The sequence below is a fragment of the Ziziphus jujuba genome, chromosome 2, assembly GCF_031755915.1.
Source record: "Ziziphus jujuba cultivar Dongzao chromosome 2, ASM3175591v1".
NCBI classification, from domain to species: Eukaryota; Viridiplantae; Streptophyta; class Magnoliopsida; order Rosales; family Rhamnaceae; genus Ziziphus; species Ziziphus jujuba.
In genome coordinates this window covers 4,923,292-4,944,988 of record NC_083380.1, presented here as the reverse complement: position 1 = coordinate 4,944,988, position 21,697 = coordinate 4,923,292, and the positions used below count along the sequence as shown (strand labels likewise).

Here is a 21,697-nt window from a genome sequence, read left to right as displayed (position 1 = left end):
AATTTTGCTTTTCTTAGAAGCCAAATAAAAAAAAAAAAAAAAAAAAAACTGCATAAAATTTTCACATATGAGAAAAAAGAAAAAAAAAAAAAAAGAAGCCAAAATCCAAAAAGTTTATATAATAATCATTCATAATCCAAGAGGACCGAGACCCGAAGCTTTGGGGTCTGATAATTAGCTTTGCAAAGGAGGAGGACCCCAGCAAAGCCACGGGCCATTAAACCAGAGAGCACAATTTGGCATTTTTCTCTCTTTGGACTTCCTTTTGACTTGTGGTACAGTGCTGTGCTACTCTGTCTTCTTTCTCTCTGCTTCTCTCTGTCTTTCTCTCTCTTGGGTCTCTTTCATTTCTCAATTTCTTTTAATTTTTTCAAATTTTTTTTTATTGAGTGTGTTTTTGCTTTGGGTTTTTGGGTTCGGTTGGATCTACCAAATACGCCACTAATGTGGTTTTGCTGAGCAGTACCTTGTTGTTTGCCCATTAAAGGAAGAGAAAAATTGGAGAGAATCTTGAGCTGAAGGAGACCCATTATCTTCTTCATCTTCTTCTTCTTCTTTCACTGAAGAACTGAAACCCTAGATCTGCAATGCTTCACCTACGGCCTCGCCGGGATTCTACTCCGGTTACTAGTAAATGGCACAACAAGGTAATGATGGCTTTGAGGTTTTTTTTTTTTTTTTTTGGCCCTTTAATGGGTTTTTAATTATAATGTGCAAATGGGTTTAGCATTTTTTGAAGTTATTTATTTATTATTATTTTTTGGGTTGTAGTTTGAGGAAAATTTGGAGCAGTGGCCGCATCTGAAGGAGCTGGTACAATGCTATACAGCGGACTGGGTGAAGGATGAGAACAAGTATGGACATTATGAGGCTGTTGGTCCGGTTTCCTTTCAGAACCAGATTTACGAAGGCCCTGATACTGATATTGAGACTGGTAAAGCCATTTCTTTGAGTATTTTATATGCATGCGCTCGAATGCAACTTCATATGGTTTACTGTTAATGAAGGAAACTTATCTATTTTGCTAGTTTTACTTTATTTACTGGAAAATTCGACCATTTTTAGCTAACCCATTTCATAAAAGTCCAATGTCAAATTTTTTTCCCTACCTTTTTGATGGTTGTGAAAAATAGTTATATGGTTTACACGGTTGGTAGCTAGAGAAAAGTAACTTTTAACTGGACTTTAATGCTTAAAACATAAAAGTTTTTTATATGAAGTGCTTAAGTTGTAGCTGTTAAAGTACGCAGTTCATCCATTTGTGAATTTCTTGGTCATAAATTTGTGCCTGACGAAGCCCCGTTATACAAGTTCAGAATGGTTTCCTTGTGGTAGTGAGGATTTTTTTCCCCGTATTTATTCTACATTAGTGCATTGGTGTCTGTGAAGTTGTTGTTTGCAAATGACAAAATCGAATCATGTCAGCTTCATTTTTGCCAATAAACAGTTGTGACCCTTTATTTATCCCCAGCTAGAACCTTAGGTTTTATGATTTACTTGTTAAAATAGTGAGATTACTGAGTATGGTAGCACGGAATTTGTTCCCTTGATTCCTATATGATCAGGATTTTAAATTTCTTCATTCCATTGCAGAAATGTGTCTTGCTAGTGCAAGGCGAACAAAGGCTGAAGATACCACTGATGATGATGTCCCAAGTACATCAGGAAGACAATTTGCAGAGGCTACTGCCTCTGATTCATCACACTCAAATAATTTGAAGGTTGTACTTGCCTCAACCTTGCTTCTTTGGGGACATGGAAAATGAAACCCATTTCGGCTTTCTATATATATGATAGCCTACTTATGCTCATCAGATCGTTTTGTTCATGAATGTAATGAATTTGCAGCATTTTGGTCAATCTCCCCTCCCAGCTTATGAACCGGCGTTTGACTGGGAAAACGAAAGGGCAGTAATATTTGGTCAAAGGATTCCAGAGACTCCTATATCCCAGTATGGCAATACTGAAATTTTGTTCTGCAGTTGAATTGAATATCATCCTTTTTGGTTAACTTTCCCTTTTCAAATTGATCATTGTACTTTTCCTCCCCACATTTTTGGTGGTTTCAGTGGATTGAAGATCTCTGTAAAAGTTCTCTCCCTATCATTTCAAGCAGGATTGGTTGGTGAGTTATCTGTGTTTTATTGGTGCTATGCCTTGATGAGTGGCTTCTTCCAACTGTTTCGAAATTGCTAACCTCTCCCTTTCTTTTTCCCTCTCCATTTCCTTCTCCCTCATAGAACCGTTTTATGGTACAATTTGCTTATACAATAGAGAGAGACGAGAAAAATTGTCCGAAGATTTCTATTTTCGTGTCATACCATCTGAAATGCAGGATGTAAGTTGCAAGAAGATTGTAGGTTTTTGTTTTCTTTTCATTTCCAGTGAATTATCTTTTATCTTCTATAAGTAAATTTCTGACATCGTCATGAATCATGGCTAAAGAATTTCTGTTGCCACTTTCTTCATTTCCAGGCAAATGTTTCTTTTGAATCTCGTGGAGTATTTCATTTAGATGCTCCATCGGCATCAGTTTGTCTGCTAATCCAGTTAGAGAAGCATGCCACTGAACAAGGCGGGGTTACTCCTTCCGTTTATTCTCGTAAAGAACCAGTATGTCCAAGTACTTGAAAGAGATTACACACCTTCTATTTCTTTCCCTTTGGTCATGTAGGAAAGAAGCGTGCTCCTGTTACTTTTAATGGGGGCGAGGGATGGATTATTTTCATGCTTTTGTTTGCACATAGATATATGCATATATAATCATATTTTAAACTTTTTGCTAACTGTTTAGTCTATTTCTTTTTAGCATAACGGTTATGATCAATCTGCCTGAACAGGTGCACTTGACTGAGAGAGAGAAGCAAAAACTGCAGGTGTGGTCTCAAATAATGCCTTACAAAGAGTCCTTCGCGTGGGCTATTGTTTCATTATTTGATAACAGCATTGGTGCAGCTTCTGGTGGGTCTGCTTCCCCTAGCAGTCCTCTTGCTCCTAGTGTTTCTGGATCGAGTTCTCATGAGGGTGTATTTGAGCCTAGTGCAAAGGTCACGTTAGATGGGAAGCTGGGATATTCAACTGGAAGTTCAATTGTAGTTGAGATATCGAATTTGAACAAAGTTAAAGAAAGCTATACCGAGGACTCACTTTTGGTAATTACCTCATCTAGTTGTATATTTTTGTTTAATATTCTTATGATTTTGATTTACTTCTGTTAGGGCATACAACTGCTTATCTTTTCTTTTAGTATTCTTATATGGTTCCTTTCTACAGCAAGTTTTGAAATTACAAAGGAAGTTTAGTTATGATTTAGTGTGTTTAGTTAGTTTATTTTCTTTTCCATGTTGATATCCCTAGTTGCTTATTAATATAAAAGGAGCCATTATTTGTTCAGTGGATCAGTTTTGATGATCTCAAAATTTCATGATGTGCATATATCTTCAATAAGTTGCTACATCAAGTTAATTGCTTAACTTTCATACTTGGTTTTTGCTAAAAGCGGGAGTGAATTTGATTTAGTTTTCTGCTTTTTTGCTTAACATATAAATAAGCTTGCTATTTATGCAATGGGAATAGTGAGAACTAAACTATGAATACTGGTTGCTTGGTTGGCACGCTATCTCTATTTATAGCATTTTTTGACATGTGAGTAATTTCACTTTTTGTTGCTTGATGACATGCGAGTGGAGTTATTTAGATTGGCACACAAAGAAGCTATTCGGTGTTAACTTCCTGGTTTGTTTGTTGTTTATTGCCTAGTCTATTACATTCGTAGTTCTTATAGTCTTTATTTTTGTTATTTGGGGTGGTTTTCCTCAAATCTGAAGGATCCCAAACGGAAAATTCATAAACCTGTGAAAGGTGTTTTGAGACTGGAGATTGAGAAGCACCAGATTGACCATGCAGAGTTGGAAAATATATCAGAAAGTGGTAGTATGACTAATGACTCAGTTGATCCAGGAGATCGCATTACTGATCCTTCGTTTGGAAAGCTCCCCAGTAATGGTTCAGATGTGCCACAAGGTAGCAACTCTAAATGGAATTCTCTCGATGCCAAAGAAATGTCTGGGAATGGATCAAATGTACATGGAAATTCAGATTTCGGTGCTGATGATGTAAGTCTTGAACTGTTATACTGCTGTTTCTCTTTAACCTCAACTGTTGCTTGGTAGATTACTCTTCTATTTTAGTTAGAAACTCTTTTAACTTGCGTCTATTGTATTTCATTTGCTACCTGAATTTCTTTGTCGCCTTCTTCAAATGCAATGTAGATGACAGGGTTGATTGATCTCTTGCATGATGAATAGTATCTTAAATTCTGTTATGTTTTAGTTAAGCTTTCTGAGCTTTATCCTAAAGGACTGCTTTGGTTGACTTCCAGTTTCAAGCTTTCGACTTCCGCACTACAACAAGAAATGAGCCTTTCTCGCAGCTTTTTCATTTCCTCTATGTTTATCCCTTGACTGTTAGTTTAAGTCGGAAGAAAAATTTGTTTGTTCGGGTTGAGCTTAGGGAGGATGATGCTGATATCCGTAGACAGCCGTTAGAGGTAAATGCAATTAAAGCTTTTATATCCTGGAAGCATTCTGTTCTGTTTTGTTTTGTTTTGTTTTGTTTTTTTTTTTTTTTGTTTTGTTTTTCTTTTTTGATTTTACCGCTATTTGATAGGTACTGTATCCAAGGGAGCCAGGAAGCTCACTTCAGAAGTGGGCTCATACGCAAGTGGCTGTTCAGGCTAGGCTGGCCTGCTACCATGATGAGATTAAACTCTCCCTCCCTGCTACTTGGGTGCCAACGCATCATCTTTTATTCACTTTCTTTGATGTTGAGCTTCAGACAAAATTGGAAGCACCAAAGCCAGTAAGATTGGATATATGATTTGTTGTCTGAGTATTATATTTTGTCTATATTAAGTTTCATTGAAATGATTACTCTTCCTATTTGCTTTCCAGGTAGTAATTGGATATGCATCGCTGCCATTATCCACACATAATCAGTATGTAAAATGCCTTTAAATATAACTGTTCTTTCTCTTTTCATAAAAAGAAATACTAGCCTCGTGTTTAACATGTGGCTACTCTTAAATTTTATTGATTGGAAATTATGTTGTATATGCTATCCAACTTAAAACCTACTGTGATGACCATATATTTATGCTGAACATTGTAAGAAACTAATTGCAAGGTTAGTATTTTGGCTTCAAGCATCATAATTGTTTACATTTACAATTTTTTTCTCTCTCATTTTGTATGTAATTTTTTGCTTGGATGCTTGCAGACAACTAATGCAATTAAAATTCTTCACAGTAAATTTTATATAAAATTTGGTCCACTACTTGAAATTGGATGATGAGGTTCTTAGATTATTGAGATTTCATTTTATTTTATGTTATTGCTCTCCATTTTTCATAGCTTTAAGAATTTTTAACATGATGCCTTATCTTCTCTGGCTAAGGATCTTACGAAGCTGTAATGGTTATGGCTCTTCTCAGGTTGCGATCTGAGATTTCTTTACCGATTATGAAGGAGTTAGTTCCACATTATCTACAGGATACGTCCAGGGTATGTTTGAGATGCGTTTTGAGTCTGTAATGTGTATTAAAATTTATTGATTCTTTGGCCTTTATGGCTCCATTCCAAATTATTTGATTTTATTTTTACTGGACCTTAATTATAGATTCCCTTTTGTACCAAAATGTGTAATAAATTTTGTAGATGAGTTTATACTGGTATCTTTCTCTCAAGTTTATTTGTGTGCCTTTTGCTGTATTTATTCCTTTCTAGTGTAAACTGCATTATTTTGGTTTCGTGAACCATTTAGTTTCTATCTTTCAGCATACATTGGAAACACATTAGTCCTTTATTTGTTACATATATAAATATGTGTGTGTGTGTGTGTGAGAGAGAGAGAGAGAGAGAGAGAGCTAGTTTTCACCATTGTTATCTGGATCTGATGATTTGTTGCTTTGTATTCTTCCCTGTAGGAGAGGCTTGATTTTTTGGAAGATGGAAAGAATGTCTTTAGATTGCGCTTGAGACTTTGCTCATCTTTATACCCCATTAATGAGCGCATTAGAGATTTTTTTCTTGAATATGATAGGCATACTCTTCGCACAAGCCCACCATGGGGTTCTGAACTTCTGGAGGTACCAACTGATATATATATATATATATATATATATAACATTTGTTGTTTCACTGTCATGCAAAAGGTGATTAGAAACATATGTGAATTTACTAGAAAAGGGAGAAGCCATGGTCAAGAAGTGTTACTTTATGACATGTTAAAGTACTAAAAGGTTATCCTATGAAACAAAGATATGCATACATTATTCAACAATCTCTATACAATTGTATAGGTGTTAAAAGTCAAAGAGTAGCTGTTTTATTTAGGACGCTTTGATGAAATGTTACTTGTTGGGGTTCTGTCTTTTTCTTCCTTTATAAATCCAATGCACTTGTTAATATATTAAATTGCTCCATATATATCCAGAAATGTTAATCATGCAATACTGTTTGAGGTCATAGATATAGTTTACTAATACAGTAGTTTAGAGGTTGACAGGCTTCATAAGAAAGAGTGATTTGACATTTGCTAAATTTGAATGCAGGCTATCAACAGTTTGAAGAATGTTGATTCCACTGCTTTGCTTCAGTTTCTTCATCCAATCCTGAGTATGCTTCTCCACCTAATAGGCAATGGTGGAGAAACCCTCCAGGTCTAGTGAAGAATTCTTTGAGTGCTTTTTGTTTTTACTGGTTCTTGTCACTGAATTCATAGTTCTTGTTCTCTTCAGTTGGCTTACTTATACATTGACTGAACAATATAATGGCTTTTATTTAACTCTGTTCACTTTGTGGTATACAACCATATAATCTTTGTATTTCTCCTGTTTTCAGGTGGCAGCTTTCAGAGCGATGGTTAATATTGTTACCAGGTGTGTTTTAGATTTCTGGTTTTCATAAATCCGAATGTAAATTATCGTGTTTAAAGTTCTGTGTGAGATCTCAGACACAAGACGTTTTTAATCTCATATGTGCTTGAAATGCAGACCTTTCACAATTTTCCTAAGAAAAGCATGGATTAATTTGAACAAAGCATTTCTATAACGATTTGTAACTTATTTATCATCTGCTCAATAAGTAATACTTGGTACCGGGTGTCAATGACTTAGTTTGATAGTATTTGTATTTTGGACTAGCCTTTACTCTTATTATTTTTTGATTTGTATAAGTGTGTTTTTTGTCATTTAAAATTCTTTTGATTGCTTTTGGACTTAGTTTGACAATGCATGGAAGGTTCTATGTAGGGTGCAGCAGGAGTCGGTTGATGATGCTGAACGAAATCATTTTCTAGTTAACTATGTTGACTATGCTTTTGATGACTTTGGGGGTCGTCAACCACCAGTTTACCCTGGTTTGTCCACCGTTTGGGGAAGTTTGGCGAGAAGCAAGGTAAGTTTGTTGTTCCAGTCATGACATTTGTCAATTGCTGTTGGCATGTGATTCTTTATTTTATCCTTGATTGGTAGCTGCAAGATGCAGACAAGAAATGCTGCATCATCATCATATTTTCTGTTAAAGTGTTTTGTTGTTTCTTACTTTCCTGAGTTGTTTCATAATGTGATGTTATTTTGCAGGCTAAAGGCTATCGTGTTGGACCAGTGTATGATGATGTATTGGCCATGGCCTGGTTTTTCCTTGAGCTTATTGTCAAGTCAATGGCATTAGAGAAGACTCGTCTTTTCTATCATAGTCTTCCATTAGGTAAATTTTAATTCAAAAGAAATTTTGGGAGTGTAAACTAGTGCAAAATTTTTTTTTCCCTCAACCTCATTGGATTGCATTTTGGTCTGATATTTATATAGTATTGCTGGTGATAAAAAATCATGTTATAATATATTCTAGGGCTCTTAATATTGATATGTAATGACTGGTGTCAAAAAAATGTTTCAAAGCAATTTAAGTATCCTTGTGTATTATAAGTTTCTTTTCATGCTTCAGGCGAGGATATCCCACCTATGCAACTCAAAGAAGGTGTGTTCAGATGTATTATGCAGTTGTATGATTGCCTGCTGACAGAAGTGCATGACCGTTGTAAGAAGGGTTTAAGCTTGGCAAAGCGTTTGAACAGCAGTTTGGCTTTCTTTTGTTATGATCTTCTGTCAATTATCGAACCTCGCCAAGTTTTTGAACTGGTATGTTTGCTGCTTTAACTTTGAGCAAATCTATTAGCACAGATGATGACGATGCTGCTGTTATTATTTTGGGGAAAGTGTTGCATTAGAGTTGGTAGGACAAGAGAAAGGCCATAGAATGTATGTGAAGGGAACATTGTGCCCTTTTTAAGTCAACTGAACTGCTACAGATGGGCTCTGTGCTCTGTTGATATATATGTTTTATTGTTGTTATTGTTGTTGTTACTGTCTTCTTAGGTGATTGCTGTTAAGTTTCTAGTTTCTTCTTCGTGCTGTAGGTGTCATTGTACCTGGACAAGTTTTCTGGAGTATGTCAATCTGTTCTACATGACTGCAAGCTAACATTTTTACAGATTATATGTGATCATGATCTTTTTGTTGAAATGCCTGGGAGAGACCCTTCAGATAGGTATATCACAAATCCAATTCTGCTCTTTTTCTTTTTTTTTTTTTTTTTGGTACACACTAATTTTCACTTAACCATGGGACTAAAGATGGACTTATCGTTCCTTATTAGTAACATAAACATCTTTGTTGATAACTTTGCTTGACAAAGTAAATATTCATGTTGTAGGAACTACCTCTCTTCTGTCTTAATTCAAGAGCTTTTCCTTACTTGGGATCATGATGATTTATCTCTTCGAGCAAAGGTGAGTTTAGAATATTAAGATCTTTTGTATGAGGATGCATTATTATATTCCTTACCCTTTATGTGGATCTTTTTTCCCTCCTATAAATATATTTTTTATTTTACTCAAATGCAATTGTAGGAAGTGCATATATGCAAGAAGCTTGAACTGTAGAAATAAGATATGAGAGATAGAAGAGAAATAAGATGGGATTTAGATATCTTGAATTGACACACTATTTCGGTGACTAAATTTTATGTATATGTTGTATATATATATTTTTGCCAACAAGTAAACAAGTATATATGGGCTATAAAAATGGAGTTGTGATTAGTACCTGTCCATTAATTTCCTATAAGAATTGAAATAATCTCCAGGTTCTGGATAAACTAATGAGGTATGGGATACGTGTCAAGAAGCATCTGCAAAGTATCATATTTGACTTAGAAGTATATATGCTATAGGTGTTATGTTATATTATAGTATTTGTTCTTTGTGATATCATATGTACTTTGGTTCTGTTCTAATTCTCTCATGTCTGTCTGTAGGCAGCAAGAATACTGGTAGTTCTTTTGTGCAAGCATGAGTTTGATGCTCGATACCAAAAGCCTGAAGATAAACTCTATATTGCACAGCTGTATTTTCCACTTATTGGCCAGGTAGAGAGTGTATTCTAAATTGTTAAGTGCTGCATGCCTACAAATTGTTTTATTTTTCCTGTTGAATCTTAGAAAATCTGAATCTTGTTACAACCTGCTTAAGTCAAAACTTTTTGAGACACAAAATAGGATTACTGGTGTTCTCCCTATATTGCAATAGAATGTTAGGATATATATTTGCATAATAAATTTTTTATTTCATATATTGTCTTTTGAATTTCAATATTTTATACTTGATCAGTTTCTTAACTAGTGATATTGGTTGACAGATTCTAGATGAAATGCCGGTCTTTTACAACCTCAATGCTGTTGAGAAGCGTGAAGTTTTGATTGTTATTTTGCAAATTGTCCGGAATCTTGATGATGCATCACTTGTGAAGGCGTGGCAATTGAGCATAGCTCGTACTAGATTATTTTTCAAACTCATGGAGGAATGCCTAGTTCTTTTTGAGGTTGCTCATTATTGAAGTTCTTTCCTCCTTAGTCAAGTGATTGTGTCTGTAGTCACATGGTTTTACTTGTTTATGTTGTTCTTTATCTTTCCTTTTATTTATTTGTTGTTATACTAATTGGGTATAGGTGCATTTTACAGCACAGGAAACCTGCTGATGGCATGCTTATGGGCTGCAGTTCTCGCAGTCCTGTTGGGGATGGACCTGCTTCCCCTAAGTACTCTGATAGACTTTCTCCTGCAATAAACAATTATCTGTCTGAGGCGTCAAGACAAGAAGTTCGTGTGAGTTAATATAACCGGTTTTGGTTCAACTATTGCTTCCAATTTTTGGCCTGCATTAGTTTTTGTCATTTATTTTGATTCTGGTTAAATCCTTGTATACATTGAATAGCAATGTATTTCTCTCCCTAGTCTTTGGTGCAATTTCTTGATATTTGAGATATAGGATGCTGCAGATTTTAATGCATCATCAGATATATATATATATATATTTGTAAAAAAGTGTCCTCAGATTTATTGATTCTTTCTTATGCAGCCTCAGGGAACACCTGAAAATGGTTATTTGTGGCAGAGAGTAAATTCTCAGTTAAGCTCCCCTAGTCAGCCATATTCATTGAGAGAAGCTCTGGCTCAGGCACAGTCTTCAAGGATTGGAGCTTCTGCTCAAGCACTTAGAGAATCTTTACACCCGATTTTGCGGCAAAAACTGGTAAAGTTTTGCATAAAAATTTAATGTGTGCTTAATTGTTGCTGCATACCAATTTTCCTCTTTTAAATTTATTCTATCAGTTTGTACCGTTTTTAGTAGGTAGGCTAATACTACCTCATTTTCAGGAGCTCTGGGAAGAAAACTTAAGTGCTTCAGTCAGTCTTCAGGTTTTGGAAATAACTGAGAAATTTTCCACGATGGCAGCATCCAAAAGTATTGCTACTGACTATGGAAAACTTGATTGCGTCACAGCCATATTTACGAGCTTCTTCTCCCGAAATCAACCATTGACTTTCTGGAAAGCTTTGTTTCCTGTCTTCAACAGTGTTTTTAATCTTCATGGTGTGACTTTGATGGCAAGGGAGAATGATCGTTTTTTAAAGCAAGTCACTTTCCATCTTCTTCGACTTGCAGTTTTTCGGAATGACAGCATTAGAAAAAGAGCTGTCATTGGGCTGCAGATACTTGTTAGGGTAGGTTCCATACATTGGGTTCTGCTTATGTTCTTATTCTATTTTCATAAATAATTTCTTTTCTTTTTCCTTTTGTGCAGAGTTCTTTCTACTACTTTATGCAGACAGCAAGGTTGAGAGTCATGCTGATTATTACATTGTCAGAACTGATGTCTGATGTACAAGTGACTCAGATGAAGTCGGATGGATCACTAGAAGAGAGTGGGGAGGCACGGCGTCTTAGAAAATCTTTGGAGGAAATGGCAGATGAAAGTAAGAGCCCCAATCTGTTGAGGGAGTGTGGACTTCCAGAGAATGCACTATTGGCAATTCCAGAAAAAATGACAGAGAACAGGTGGTCATGGTCTGAGGTGAAATATCTCTCTGACAGTCTTCTCCTTGCTCTTGATGCTAGCTTGGAACATGCACTTTTGGTAAGTTGATCGGATTAGAACCTAGCCCCAGTCCATTCCTTTTACGTGGATGTTGCCATTCTACATTTCTGTTCTGATGAATAAAAGTCTAATTATGTTGATGTTTTAATATTGGCTGCAATTTTTTGTAGGGCTCTTTGACGACTATGGATAGATATGCAGCTGCAGAAGGCTTCCATAAACTTGCGATGGCATTTGCCCCCGTTCCAGATCTTCACATAATGTGGTTACTACATTTATGTGATGCACACCAGGAAATGCAGTCTTGGGCTGAAGCAGCCCAGTGTGCAGTGGCTGTGGCTGGGGTTGTAATGCAGGTAACACTGCATGATTGGGAACTTATATTAAAAGTTACTTGGTCCATGGTTTAGGCCATTTAACTTTTTTCTCAGTATTGCTTAATTATGCTTTCTGATTGATTTTAAAATTTTTATCAATGAATTATTCTGTGTTATAGGTAGTCAGAAGAATGTAGTCTATTGTTTTGCTGATGCAATATTTTAATTTATTGCAGGCCCTTGTGGCAAGAAATGATGGTGTTTGGAGCAAAGATCATATAACTGCTTTACGTAAAATCTGCCCCATGGTAAGCAGTGAGATAACCTCTGAGGCATCCGCAGCTGAGGTAGAGGGATATGGTGCTTCGAAACTCACAGTTGACTCTGCTGTGAAATACCTGCAACTTGCAAATAAGCTTTTCTCTCAAGCTGAACTGTTTCATTTCTGTGCAAGCATTCTGGAGCTTGTTATTCCAGTTTATAAAAGTAGAAGGGCATATGGTCAACTTGCCAAGTGCCATACACTACTTACTAATATATATGAGTCAATTCTTGAGCAGGAATCAAGCCCAATTCCATTCACTGATGCCACCTACTATAGGGTGGGATTTTATGGTGATCGGTTTGGAAAGTTGGACAGGAAGGAATATGTATACAGAGAACCCCGTGATGTACGGCTAGGTGACATAATGGAGAAGCTTAGTCATATCTATGAATCTAGGATGGATGGTAACCACACTCTGCATATTATTCCAGATTCTAGGCAAGTAAAGGCCGATGAATTGCAGCCTGGAGTGTGCTACCTCCAGATAACTGCTGTTGATGCAGTCATGGAGGATGAAGATTTGGGAAGCAGAAGGGAGAGAATCTTTTCTCTTTCTACTGGAAGTGTACGTGCACGTGTCTTTGACCGTTTCTTGTTCGATACCCCGTTTACAAAAAATGGCAAAACTCAAGGTGGATTGGAAGACCAGTGGAAGAGACGGACTGTTCTTCAGACTGAGGGCTCATTCCCTGCGCTTGTTAATAGGCTCTTGGTTATTAAATCTGAATCACTAGAGTTTTCACCTGTAGAAAATGCTATTGGAATGATTGAGACTCGAACAGCTGCTCTACGAAATGAGCTTGAAGAGCCTCGCAGTTCTGACGGGGATCAACTCCCACGCCTACAGAGTCTACAGAGAATTCTTCAAGGCAGTGTTGCAGTTCAGGTTGGGTCTTGTGCATCTTGGTCAACCATTCTTAGGGTAATTGTCTTCTTTAGTATAGCTTATTAGGTTTCTTCTGATTATATGCAGGTCAACAGTGGAGTATTGAGCGTGTGCACTGCATTCTTGTCCGGTGAGCCTGCAACAAGGTTGCGGTCACAAGAACTGCAGCAACTCATCGCTGCACTGCTCGAATTCATGGCAGTATGCAAGCGTGCAATCCGGGTACACTTCAGACTAATAGGTGAGGAGGACCAGGAATTCCACACACAGCTTGTGAATGGGTTTCAATCATTAACCGCAGAGCTGTCTCATTATATCCCTGCGATTTTATCAGAGCTGTGATGATGGTTGTAGTGTTATATTTTTCGTTCCTCTGTAGTGACGTGTTAATATCATCGTTTTTCTCTTTTTAAATCCTTTTCCCAAAGGATTTGCACATAGTTCCATGGTTGTTCATATGTGTTTTGTGTACTCGTATTTTAATTCTAGTGAAGCTTCTCCTGCATCTTATTATGGTGCGTGGCATTTTTGGGTTCCATGTATGTAACAATGCTTTTTACCTTTCGAGCGTTGTTTCAAGATTACATTCGTTTCGAGTTTTCTGCTATCAAAGATTTTTATAATCATCAATAGAATAGTATAAAATTGCTTGTGGCAGATTTATTAGTTTAAATGTCAGTGAAAATTGAAAATTAATTTCAACTCTCTACTTTTCGGTTTTATTTTTGGACCGATGGCAACCCAATTGCTATGGTAATAAAAATGGGCTGGATCATACATGTTGTAGGAATCTCCAAAGTCCAAAACCACTAGGGCATGAACTTAAACAACTAAATAAACGCAAAGTGTCCAAGGTCGCACCTTTAAGATTCAAGCTGACGAACCGGCCAGAAAACCATACCCGTTTCTGCACTGCTAACTGAAAATGGGTTTCTACGGATAAACCCCAAAACCTCGGATGAAAAAGCATCCTAAAACCATGCTCTGTTCAAATAGCTCAAAGCCTCAGACTGATACACAGACAGAGCTGCTTTGCCATTGTTGACTTCTTCTCTGTCTGTCATATTCAATTTCCAATTCTATACTCTTCAATGGACCTTACAGTCACATACAGACCGAACCCACTTCTCTTCTCTTCTGCTCCACTCGCCAAGGATGCTCATACTTCAATCCTCTTCAAGCTGCCCAGGAAACAAAGACCCAAAGTTTCCCCCCACAAACCAGTCTTTCGTGTTCTAGCTTCCGCAAATGCAAATGGGTCTGATGGGTTTTCTTGGTCGAGTCTGGCTCGCTCAGTTCAGCAAGGTACAGTGCGTTTCTGGTCCAATTTTGGGGAGTCGTTGAAGAAGGATACTGGGTTTGATTTGGAAGATGCCAATGTGAAGGTAGGTGGGTTTGTTGGAAGAGTTAGGGAAAGAGTGGAGAAGAGTGGGGTTGTGTTGGAACGGTTTAGGAGTGATGCGGTGCCCGAGTTTGTTAGCTGGAACCAGTGGCAACGTTGGAAGGTAATTCCTTTTAAGTCTAATCTGAGACACTTTTGTTTTACTTCCTGTTTGATTCATAAGAAAGTTTAGGAAAATCGAAAGAAGGCACAAGATACAGTTTTGAGTCTTTTGTTTTAATTTTGGACTCACCAAGTGCTAATTTTCTAGGATAACTGAATTAAGTTAGTGGAACTGATATCATTTTTATCAGTACTTGTTGTACACAATCTTAAGAATAAAAAAAAGGAAAACTTTTTTAGTAATTTGTGTACTTGAACCAACATTGTGGAGACCAAATGGTGTATGCCGTTCCATATTCCCTTTCTCTTATTTCTTTGATAACTCATTTGCAAATTTACCCATTGGGTAAATAATGATAAAGCCATGCTCAATTGTTATTCTCAGGATGTCAAGTCATGGGATTCTAAACGAATTGCAGCGCTATTTCTCTATATTTTTTTTGCCATACTTTCTTCTCAAAGGATATATGCAGCAATTCGGGCTCCTTACCTAGATCGTCAAAGAAAAGAGTTAACTGAGGCTTATATGGAGGCATTGATTCCTGAGCCATCTCCTACTAATATTAGAAAGTAAGTCGATGCCACATTTCATCTTTACTAGAGAAAAACTGTTTCTATTTTATCATGGTATTTTATTTATATCTGGTTTCCATTTTGATTTTAGTTTTTTGGAACCTATAAATTTTAGAACCTCTGAAAGTTCATAGAATTACAGGTTAAAGAAGAGTATGTGGAGGAAGACAACACCTAAAGGCCTGAAAATGAAGAAGTTTATTGAAAGGCCTGATGGAACACTTGTTCATGATAGTTCTTATGTGGGAGAGGATGCATGGGTTGATGATCAAAAGCTGCCTCAGGAAAATGTGAAACAAATTGTTGACAGTGATGTAAAATTAAATGCCGAGGAAAAGGAGGAACTTAAAAAAGAATTGGGGATTTCAGGTTTGTGTAGGTCTGTGTACATGTGCATAATATGATATATTACATACATATTTAATTATATTTTCTTTCGAAATTTGGATTGGATTTGATCTGCTTCTTTCCTTTGTGTATTATCTACTATGTAGAATCATAACAATAGCATTTGTTGGGTGTCTTTTCTTTGCAGGTAAGGCTCAAGAAGGTGGAGGAACATGGCGTGAAAGACTTCAGACATGGAAGGAGGTCCTCCAAAAGGAAAAGTTAGCTGAGCAGGTAGATTCTCAGAATGCTAAGTATGTAGTTGAATTTGACATGAATGAGGTTGAAAAGAGTCTTCGCAAAGATGTGGTGGAAAAGGTGGCAGAGACACAGGGAACTAGGGCATTATGGATAGCGAAGAGATGGTGGCTCTATCGTCCTCAACTTCCCTACTCTTATTTTCTTGAAAAGCTTGATTGCTCTGAGGTAAACTGTTAAACTTCTGTTTAACTGTTTTTGTTTCTTATTGTACTTGTGGGTAGACCTAAGTGTCTTATCGTCTACTATCTCATTGATTTTCACTTCCATCTTTGCATCTACTGGTTTCTTGAGGGGTATGGTATTCCATGTTCAATAACTTCCATTTCTGACTCAAGCCTTACTTTAGTCCAAGCTTTCACTTTTCTTTCTTTTCCATTAGCTACTCTGCAATCATAGCATTTATGAGGATGTGCATTCACATAATAGAGTAATTTTTCCCACTTTTAGTTGAGCACCCAAAGGGATGAGTTATTCAGTTTCTGCTGTTGTGATAATTTTTGACAGGTTGCTGCTGTTGTCTTTACGGAGGACCTAAAAAGACTATATGTGACCATGAAAGAAGGTTTTCCACTAGAATATGTTGTAAGTTGGGGAAACGTGTTGTATTTGCTAAAATCTGAATTTTTTCTTGTGTTGCCTTATACAAGTTATATATGGTTGATGTTATCACTTATTTCGTAGGTTGATATTCCCCTTGATCCTTACTTGTTTGAGATTATTTCAAGTTCTGGAGTTGAAGTAGATCTTCTTCAGAAACGGCAGATCCATTACTTTATGAAAGTTGTAATTGCATTAGTGCCTGGACTACTGATTCTTTGGCTCATAAGGGAATCAGTGATGCTTCTGCACATAACGTCGAAGCGTTTTCTTTATAAGAAGTATAATCAACTTTTTGATATGGCGTATGCAGAAAATTTCATCCTGGTAAATCTTTAATGTAATATTCTGTACTTGTTATTGTCTTTGTTATTTAGATTCATGAGTTCTCATTGCAATGAGTATTCATCCAGCCAGTTGGAGATGTTGGTGAAACTAAATCCATGTATAAGGAAGTAGTATTAGGTGGTGATGTTTGGGATCTTCTTGATGAGCTGATGATCTATATGGGAAATCCAATGCAGTACTATGAAAGAGGCGTGCAGTTTGTTCGGGTAAATTTTTCTTCTTTCCATGAAAGTTAAAAGAGTCCAGGAAATGCTTTAAAAGCTTGAAAAAAAAAAAAAAAGTCTGGGAAATGCTTTAAAAGCTTGAAACAAAAAAAAAAAAAAACTTAGTATAACTAGAATTGTTTGATAATTTATGTGGTACAACAAACAGGGTGTTCTTCTTTCTGGACCTCCTGGAACTGGAAAAACACTATTTGCAAGGACACTTGCAAAGGAAAGTGGGTTGCCCTTTGTTTTTGCTTCTGGTGCTGAATTTACAGATAGTGAAAAAAGTGGTGCTGCAAGAATCAATGAGATGTTTTCTATTGCAAGAAGAAACGTAAGAGGCCTTTCTACTTTCATTTTTCAAAGAAAAGTAATTATGTATTAATGGTTGAATGATTATTGTTTGCTATATAATTGTCAGGCTCCTTCATTTGTATTTGTGGATGAAATTGATGCAATAGCTGGAAGGCATGCAAGAAAGGATCCTAGAAGGAGGGCAACATTTGAGGCTCTGATAGCACAGCTTGATGGGGAGTGAGTGGATTTATTAATATAAACTCCATGTTTACTTTTTGTGTCTAAAATCTAAACTGCCATGCTTGTTGTTGAATGTGTAGGAAGGAAAAAACTGGTGTAGATAGGTTCTCACTAAGACAAGCTGTGATATTCATATGTGCAACAAATAGACCAGACGAACTGGATTTGGAATTTGTTCGTCCTGGTCGGATTGACCGTCGTTTGTACATTGGTTTGCCTGATGCTAAACAAAGAGTGCAGATTTTTGGTGTTCACAGTGCAGGAAAGCAGCTTGCTGAAGATGTTGACTTTGGAAAAGTAAGTAGTTATTAAGATCAAAATCTGGTTGTTATTTGAGTGGGTCTTGCTTGGATTTGGGTTTAGAATTGGAAAAACCAAATAGGAAAAAAATAAAAAAAAAGGAGAAGAAAGAGAATAAGAGCAGAGAAGAAGAAGAAGAAGAAATCGATGGCACTACAACTTGGTTTTTGTTGGTGTAAAACAGGTTAGGAGACAGCATGTGGCTTTTTTTTTGTTCTGTTTAAATCTTTTTGTCTCTTGGTTTCTGTCAACTCATGTGTTGCTTTTCTAATTTCCGAATACTCTTCCATTTTCTGTTTTTTATTATATTTTTTATTTTTTCATTTTTGAAATTCTAAATTGGTTTTCTTAAAAGATATTTTTCTTTATTTTATTATTCTTTATCGTAGTTCCCTTTTATTTAAACTAGTTTATTTTTATTAGAAAAAGTGGTTAATTTTATTTTTTATTCCTATTTTTTTAAAGTTATTTTCTAGACATATACAATATTTTCTTTAATTTTTTTAATTTTTTATTTAGCTATATGCTGTCAATCTCCAACTTATTTTTTTACTACCTTATATCTTTTTGTTTTTCTCATTTCTTTTAATTTGCTAAATTCAACTTATTTATTTATTTTTGCTAATTCAGTTCCTTTTTTCTTCTTTTATTGTGCAGTGGTGATGGTATTGGAGAATATTTGAAAGAGGTGGAAGACTAAATGGAGGGGAAAAAGAAAGACTTTAACTAAACTAAGAATGACTTAAATTGACAAAACTAACTTGATACGTAGTTATTTTATCTTATAATTATTATTATTATTATTATTATTATTATTATTTTATCTTTATTTTATGTTTGATCTTCATTAGTGCTTGCCTTTTGGTCTTCATGGAACTGGTGTTTGATTGTTATTCCTCATTGTATCGAAACTTTTGTTCTTATCTTTGTTCAACTGTTCGATTCCTCATTTTTTCTACTCTACAGCTTGTCTTCCGCACAGTTGGCTTTTCTGGGGCAGACATTCGAAATCTTGTCAATGAAGCAGCAATCATGTCGGTGGGTAAAACAATTTTGCATTTAAGAATTGTTACAAAATGTCCTATTTAAATTTGGATTTCCTTGCATTTTCATCACATACTGTTTCATATTGTAGGTGAGAAAAGGACATTCCAAGATCTACCAGCAAGATGTCAGTGATGTATTAGATAAACAGTTACTTGAGGGTATGGGAGTACTTCTCACTGAAGAAGAGCAACAAAAATGCGAAGAAAGTGTAAGTTTGTAGGCATACCTTTGGTGGATCCTATCAAAGTTACTACCATTAGTAGTAGATTGAATGTTTTGATTATTGAATTCATAAAATTGTATAATAGGTATCATTTGAAAAGAAGAAGCTGCTGGCTGTACATGAAGCTGGTCACATAGTATTAGCTCATTTGTTTCCTCAATATGATTGGCATGCTTTCTCTCAGCTCCTGCCTGGTGGCAAGGTACAATTTCTGTCTAGGATGCTAATCATGCTATTAAAATTAGGGAGTCTTTCCTAAGGGGTTTTCAACGTGGACAGGAAACTGCAATTTCTGTTTTTTATCCGCGAGAAGATACGGTAGACCAAGGTTATACTACCTTTGGCTACATGAAGATGCAAATGGTGGTAGCCCATGGTGGGACTTGCGCTGAGCGTGTTGTATTTGGAAATGATATAACTGATGGAGGAAGGGATGATCTAGAGAAAATAACAAAGGTAACTGATTTTAGTTTCATTTAATTACAGTTTACAGTCAATTTCTCTCTTTAGGATATGATGATGGATCTATATCAACTACTCCAACATACATACTTCAGTATTTTTGGGACTTCCTATATGTTTATGTCCTAGTATAATTGAATTATAGTTTTGGGACTAATTGATAATATGAATTTCAAATACTTAAAGTTGTCTTCAATGATCCCACCACATTAATTTATTTCAATGCTGTAAGATGGATCCACATTCCAAGTTTAAATTGTGTTACAGGATTAAAGTTTTTGACAAATCTGTATGTATTTCTCTTGTATAACCAAAGTTATCTCTACAGATTGCTAGAGAGATGGTAATCAGCCCTCAAAACCCAAGGCTGGGGCTTACTGCTTTAACAAAGAGAATTGGACTGGTGGATAGACCAGATAATCCAGATGGCGAGTTGATAAGATACAGAGTAATCTTCCCCCTTCCTTTTCATTGTCCAAAGTTGCAAATATGAACATAAATATACTTTATTCGTTATTGTACATGCTGAGTTGATAATCGTAACCAACTAAAGTGTTGTTTCCCTTGATGCTGTTAGTGGGATGACCCTCATGTGATTCCTGCCAATATGACGCCTGAAGTGTCTGAGCTATTTACTCGAGAGTTGACAAGGGTAACTATAATCTGCTTCTGTATCGTTTTTGTGCTGTGCAAATTAGTGCTGGTTGTTCTCCCTTTGGTCTAAAAAATAGTTGATGCGTTCATGCTATTCTGGTTAGTTGTCCATCTTTATGATCCATGGATTAGGGAGGACAAATCAACCTTCATATGTTGGAATTTCCAAGTATTGTGTATTAATATTAACGTAATTCTTGAAATTGCAAAGTAATTGGTTTTGAAGCTTCTTTAGTATGATGCATGTCTGTTTGCCTCATATTTTCTGTCAAAATGTATATAATGTGACCCAGTGAGATCTGATTTTGGTTGCAGTATATCGAAGAAACAGAAGAACTTGCGATGAATGGTTTGATGAACAATAGGCACATATTGGATGTGATTTCACTGAAACTATTGGAGAATTCTAGGATTACTGGATTGGTAAGTCTCTCTTTCTCGTTTCAGTTCTTGACCTTTTCCAACCCAATAGACTAATGCGAATTTCTTGATTGAATTTGAGTTGTGCATAAGTGTGCAACTGACAATCTCGACTTTTACCTTTCTAGGAGGTCGAAGAGATAATGAAGGGACTTTCTCCTGTGATGTTTGAGGATTTTGTTAAGCCATTCCAGATAAACTTGGACGAGGTATCTTTTCTACTACTAACCTCCAATGATATGTTGCAAAGAAAATATATAACCTGGTTAAAAGATTCAAATGACAAAAAAAAAAAAGATCAATCTACTTTTGAACATTGTTTTCCTCAAATAAATTGAATCCGTATGTTCTTTGTTGCTGTATTAGGATGGGCCATTGCCACATAAAGACCAGTTGCGGTATCAACCATTAGACATATATCCTGCACCACTCCACAGATGTTAAAAACCTTTCAAGTAAATGATCATCTCAAAATGTCTCTGTTTCATAGCATTAACAACTGATGCTTCAGCGTGGTGAATAGTTTGGGAAACATTTTACTGCTCAGATCCGTAGTGAAACCAAACAGGCAGGATGTTCATGGCCATTTTAGGAGAGTTTTGTTGCATTTATTGAACCCATTCGATGGTAAGCCTAAATATTTTCAAGAGGTTCTGCATTCTGGGGAGTTTACATTTGAAGATCCCAGGGCATTTCAGCGGATGAACGTTGGATATGGCTACTCTACTGTGCTTGAATTTTCTAGCCAGAATTGGAGAAAGAGAGAGTGGGGAAAGTCCATTCCCATGTAGAAGGAATGGTTTTGTATTTTCAGATGCGACTCGCTAACATGCGTCCTGCCATTTTTGCACATAGGAGAGATTTTTTCCCTTTTCTTCCCCCACCTCAATCTCTCTCTTCCCTTTTGTAATTGCAAACTATTACTTTATTTACTATGAAATATTGCCAATCTGCATGCAAGCATGCATGCATGTCCAAGAGCAAAAATCTTTTTGTACACTAAAACATTGGTGGATCAAATTCATAACATAAGCACTCAATTTTTTTTTTTTTAACCATCTGAGGAGCCAACTTTACGTTTTTATGTTCAGAATAAATAGTTTAAAAAAGAACTCAACCATATAACCTGCCATAAATCTATAGCTTAACAGCTTT

At 36.2% G+C, this 21,697-nt stretch overlaps 2 protein-coding genes across 2 annotated transcripts; both read left to right on the top strand.

The window, feature by feature from the left end:
- The first annotated feature begins 74 nt into the window (after window positions 1-74).
- On the top strand, window positions 75-13,548 carry LOC107417911 (guanine nucleotide exchange factor SPIKE 1). Its single transcript, XM_016026560.4, has 31 exons — window positions 75-275; window positions 464-647; window positions 772-934; window positions 1,594-1,721; window positions 1,849-1,952; window positions 2,070-2,125; window positions 2,241-2,338; window positions 2,476-2,613; window positions 2,841-3,152; window positions 3,828-4,115; window positions 4,382-4,549; window positions 4,669-4,860; window positions 4,953-4,996; window positions 5,492-5,561; window positions 5,984-6,145; window positions 6,611-6,718; window positions 6,900-6,937; window positions 7,310-7,454; window positions 7,640-7,766; window positions 8,004-8,197; window positions 8,476-8,606; window positions 8,772-8,847; window positions 9,375-9,485; window positions 9,755-9,937; window positions 10,078-10,221; window positions 10,475-10,648; window positions 10,774-11,121; window positions 11,202-11,534; window positions 11,666-11,851; window positions 12,049-13,023; window positions 13,111-13,548. Exons 2-31 carry the CDS (start codon window positions 588-590, stop codon window positions 13,363-13,365), a joined length of 5,511 nt encoding a protein of 1,836 aa, XP_015882046.2. The 5' UTR covers window positions 75-275; window positions 464-587; the 3' UTR covers window positions 13,366-13,548.
- Window positions 13,549-13,855: 307 nt separating this feature from the next.
- LOC107417908 (ATP-dependent zinc metalloprotease FTSH 12, chloroplastic) lies at window positions 13,856-21,547 on the top strand. The gene is made up of 19 exons (XM_016026557.4): window positions 13,856-14,528; window positions 14,913-15,097; window positions 15,243-15,469; window positions 15,636-15,913; window positions 16,253-16,330; window positions 16,430-16,672; window positions 16,759-16,899; window positions 17,066-17,233; window positions 17,321-17,433; window positions 17,517-17,733; window positions 18,703-18,774; window positions 18,872-18,991; window positions 19,092-19,208; window positions 19,286-19,462; window positions 19,797-19,916; window positions 20,046-20,120; window positions 20,438-20,545; window positions 20,671-20,751; window positions 20,909-21,547. Exons 1-19 carry the CDS (start codon window positions 14,115-14,117, stop codon window positions 20,984-20,986), a joined length of 3,012 nt encoding a protein of 1,003 aa, XP_015882043.2. The 5' UTR covers window positions 13,856-14,114; the 3' UTR covers window positions 20,987-21,547.
- The last annotated feature ends 150 nt before the right edge of the window (window positions 21,548-21,697 follow it).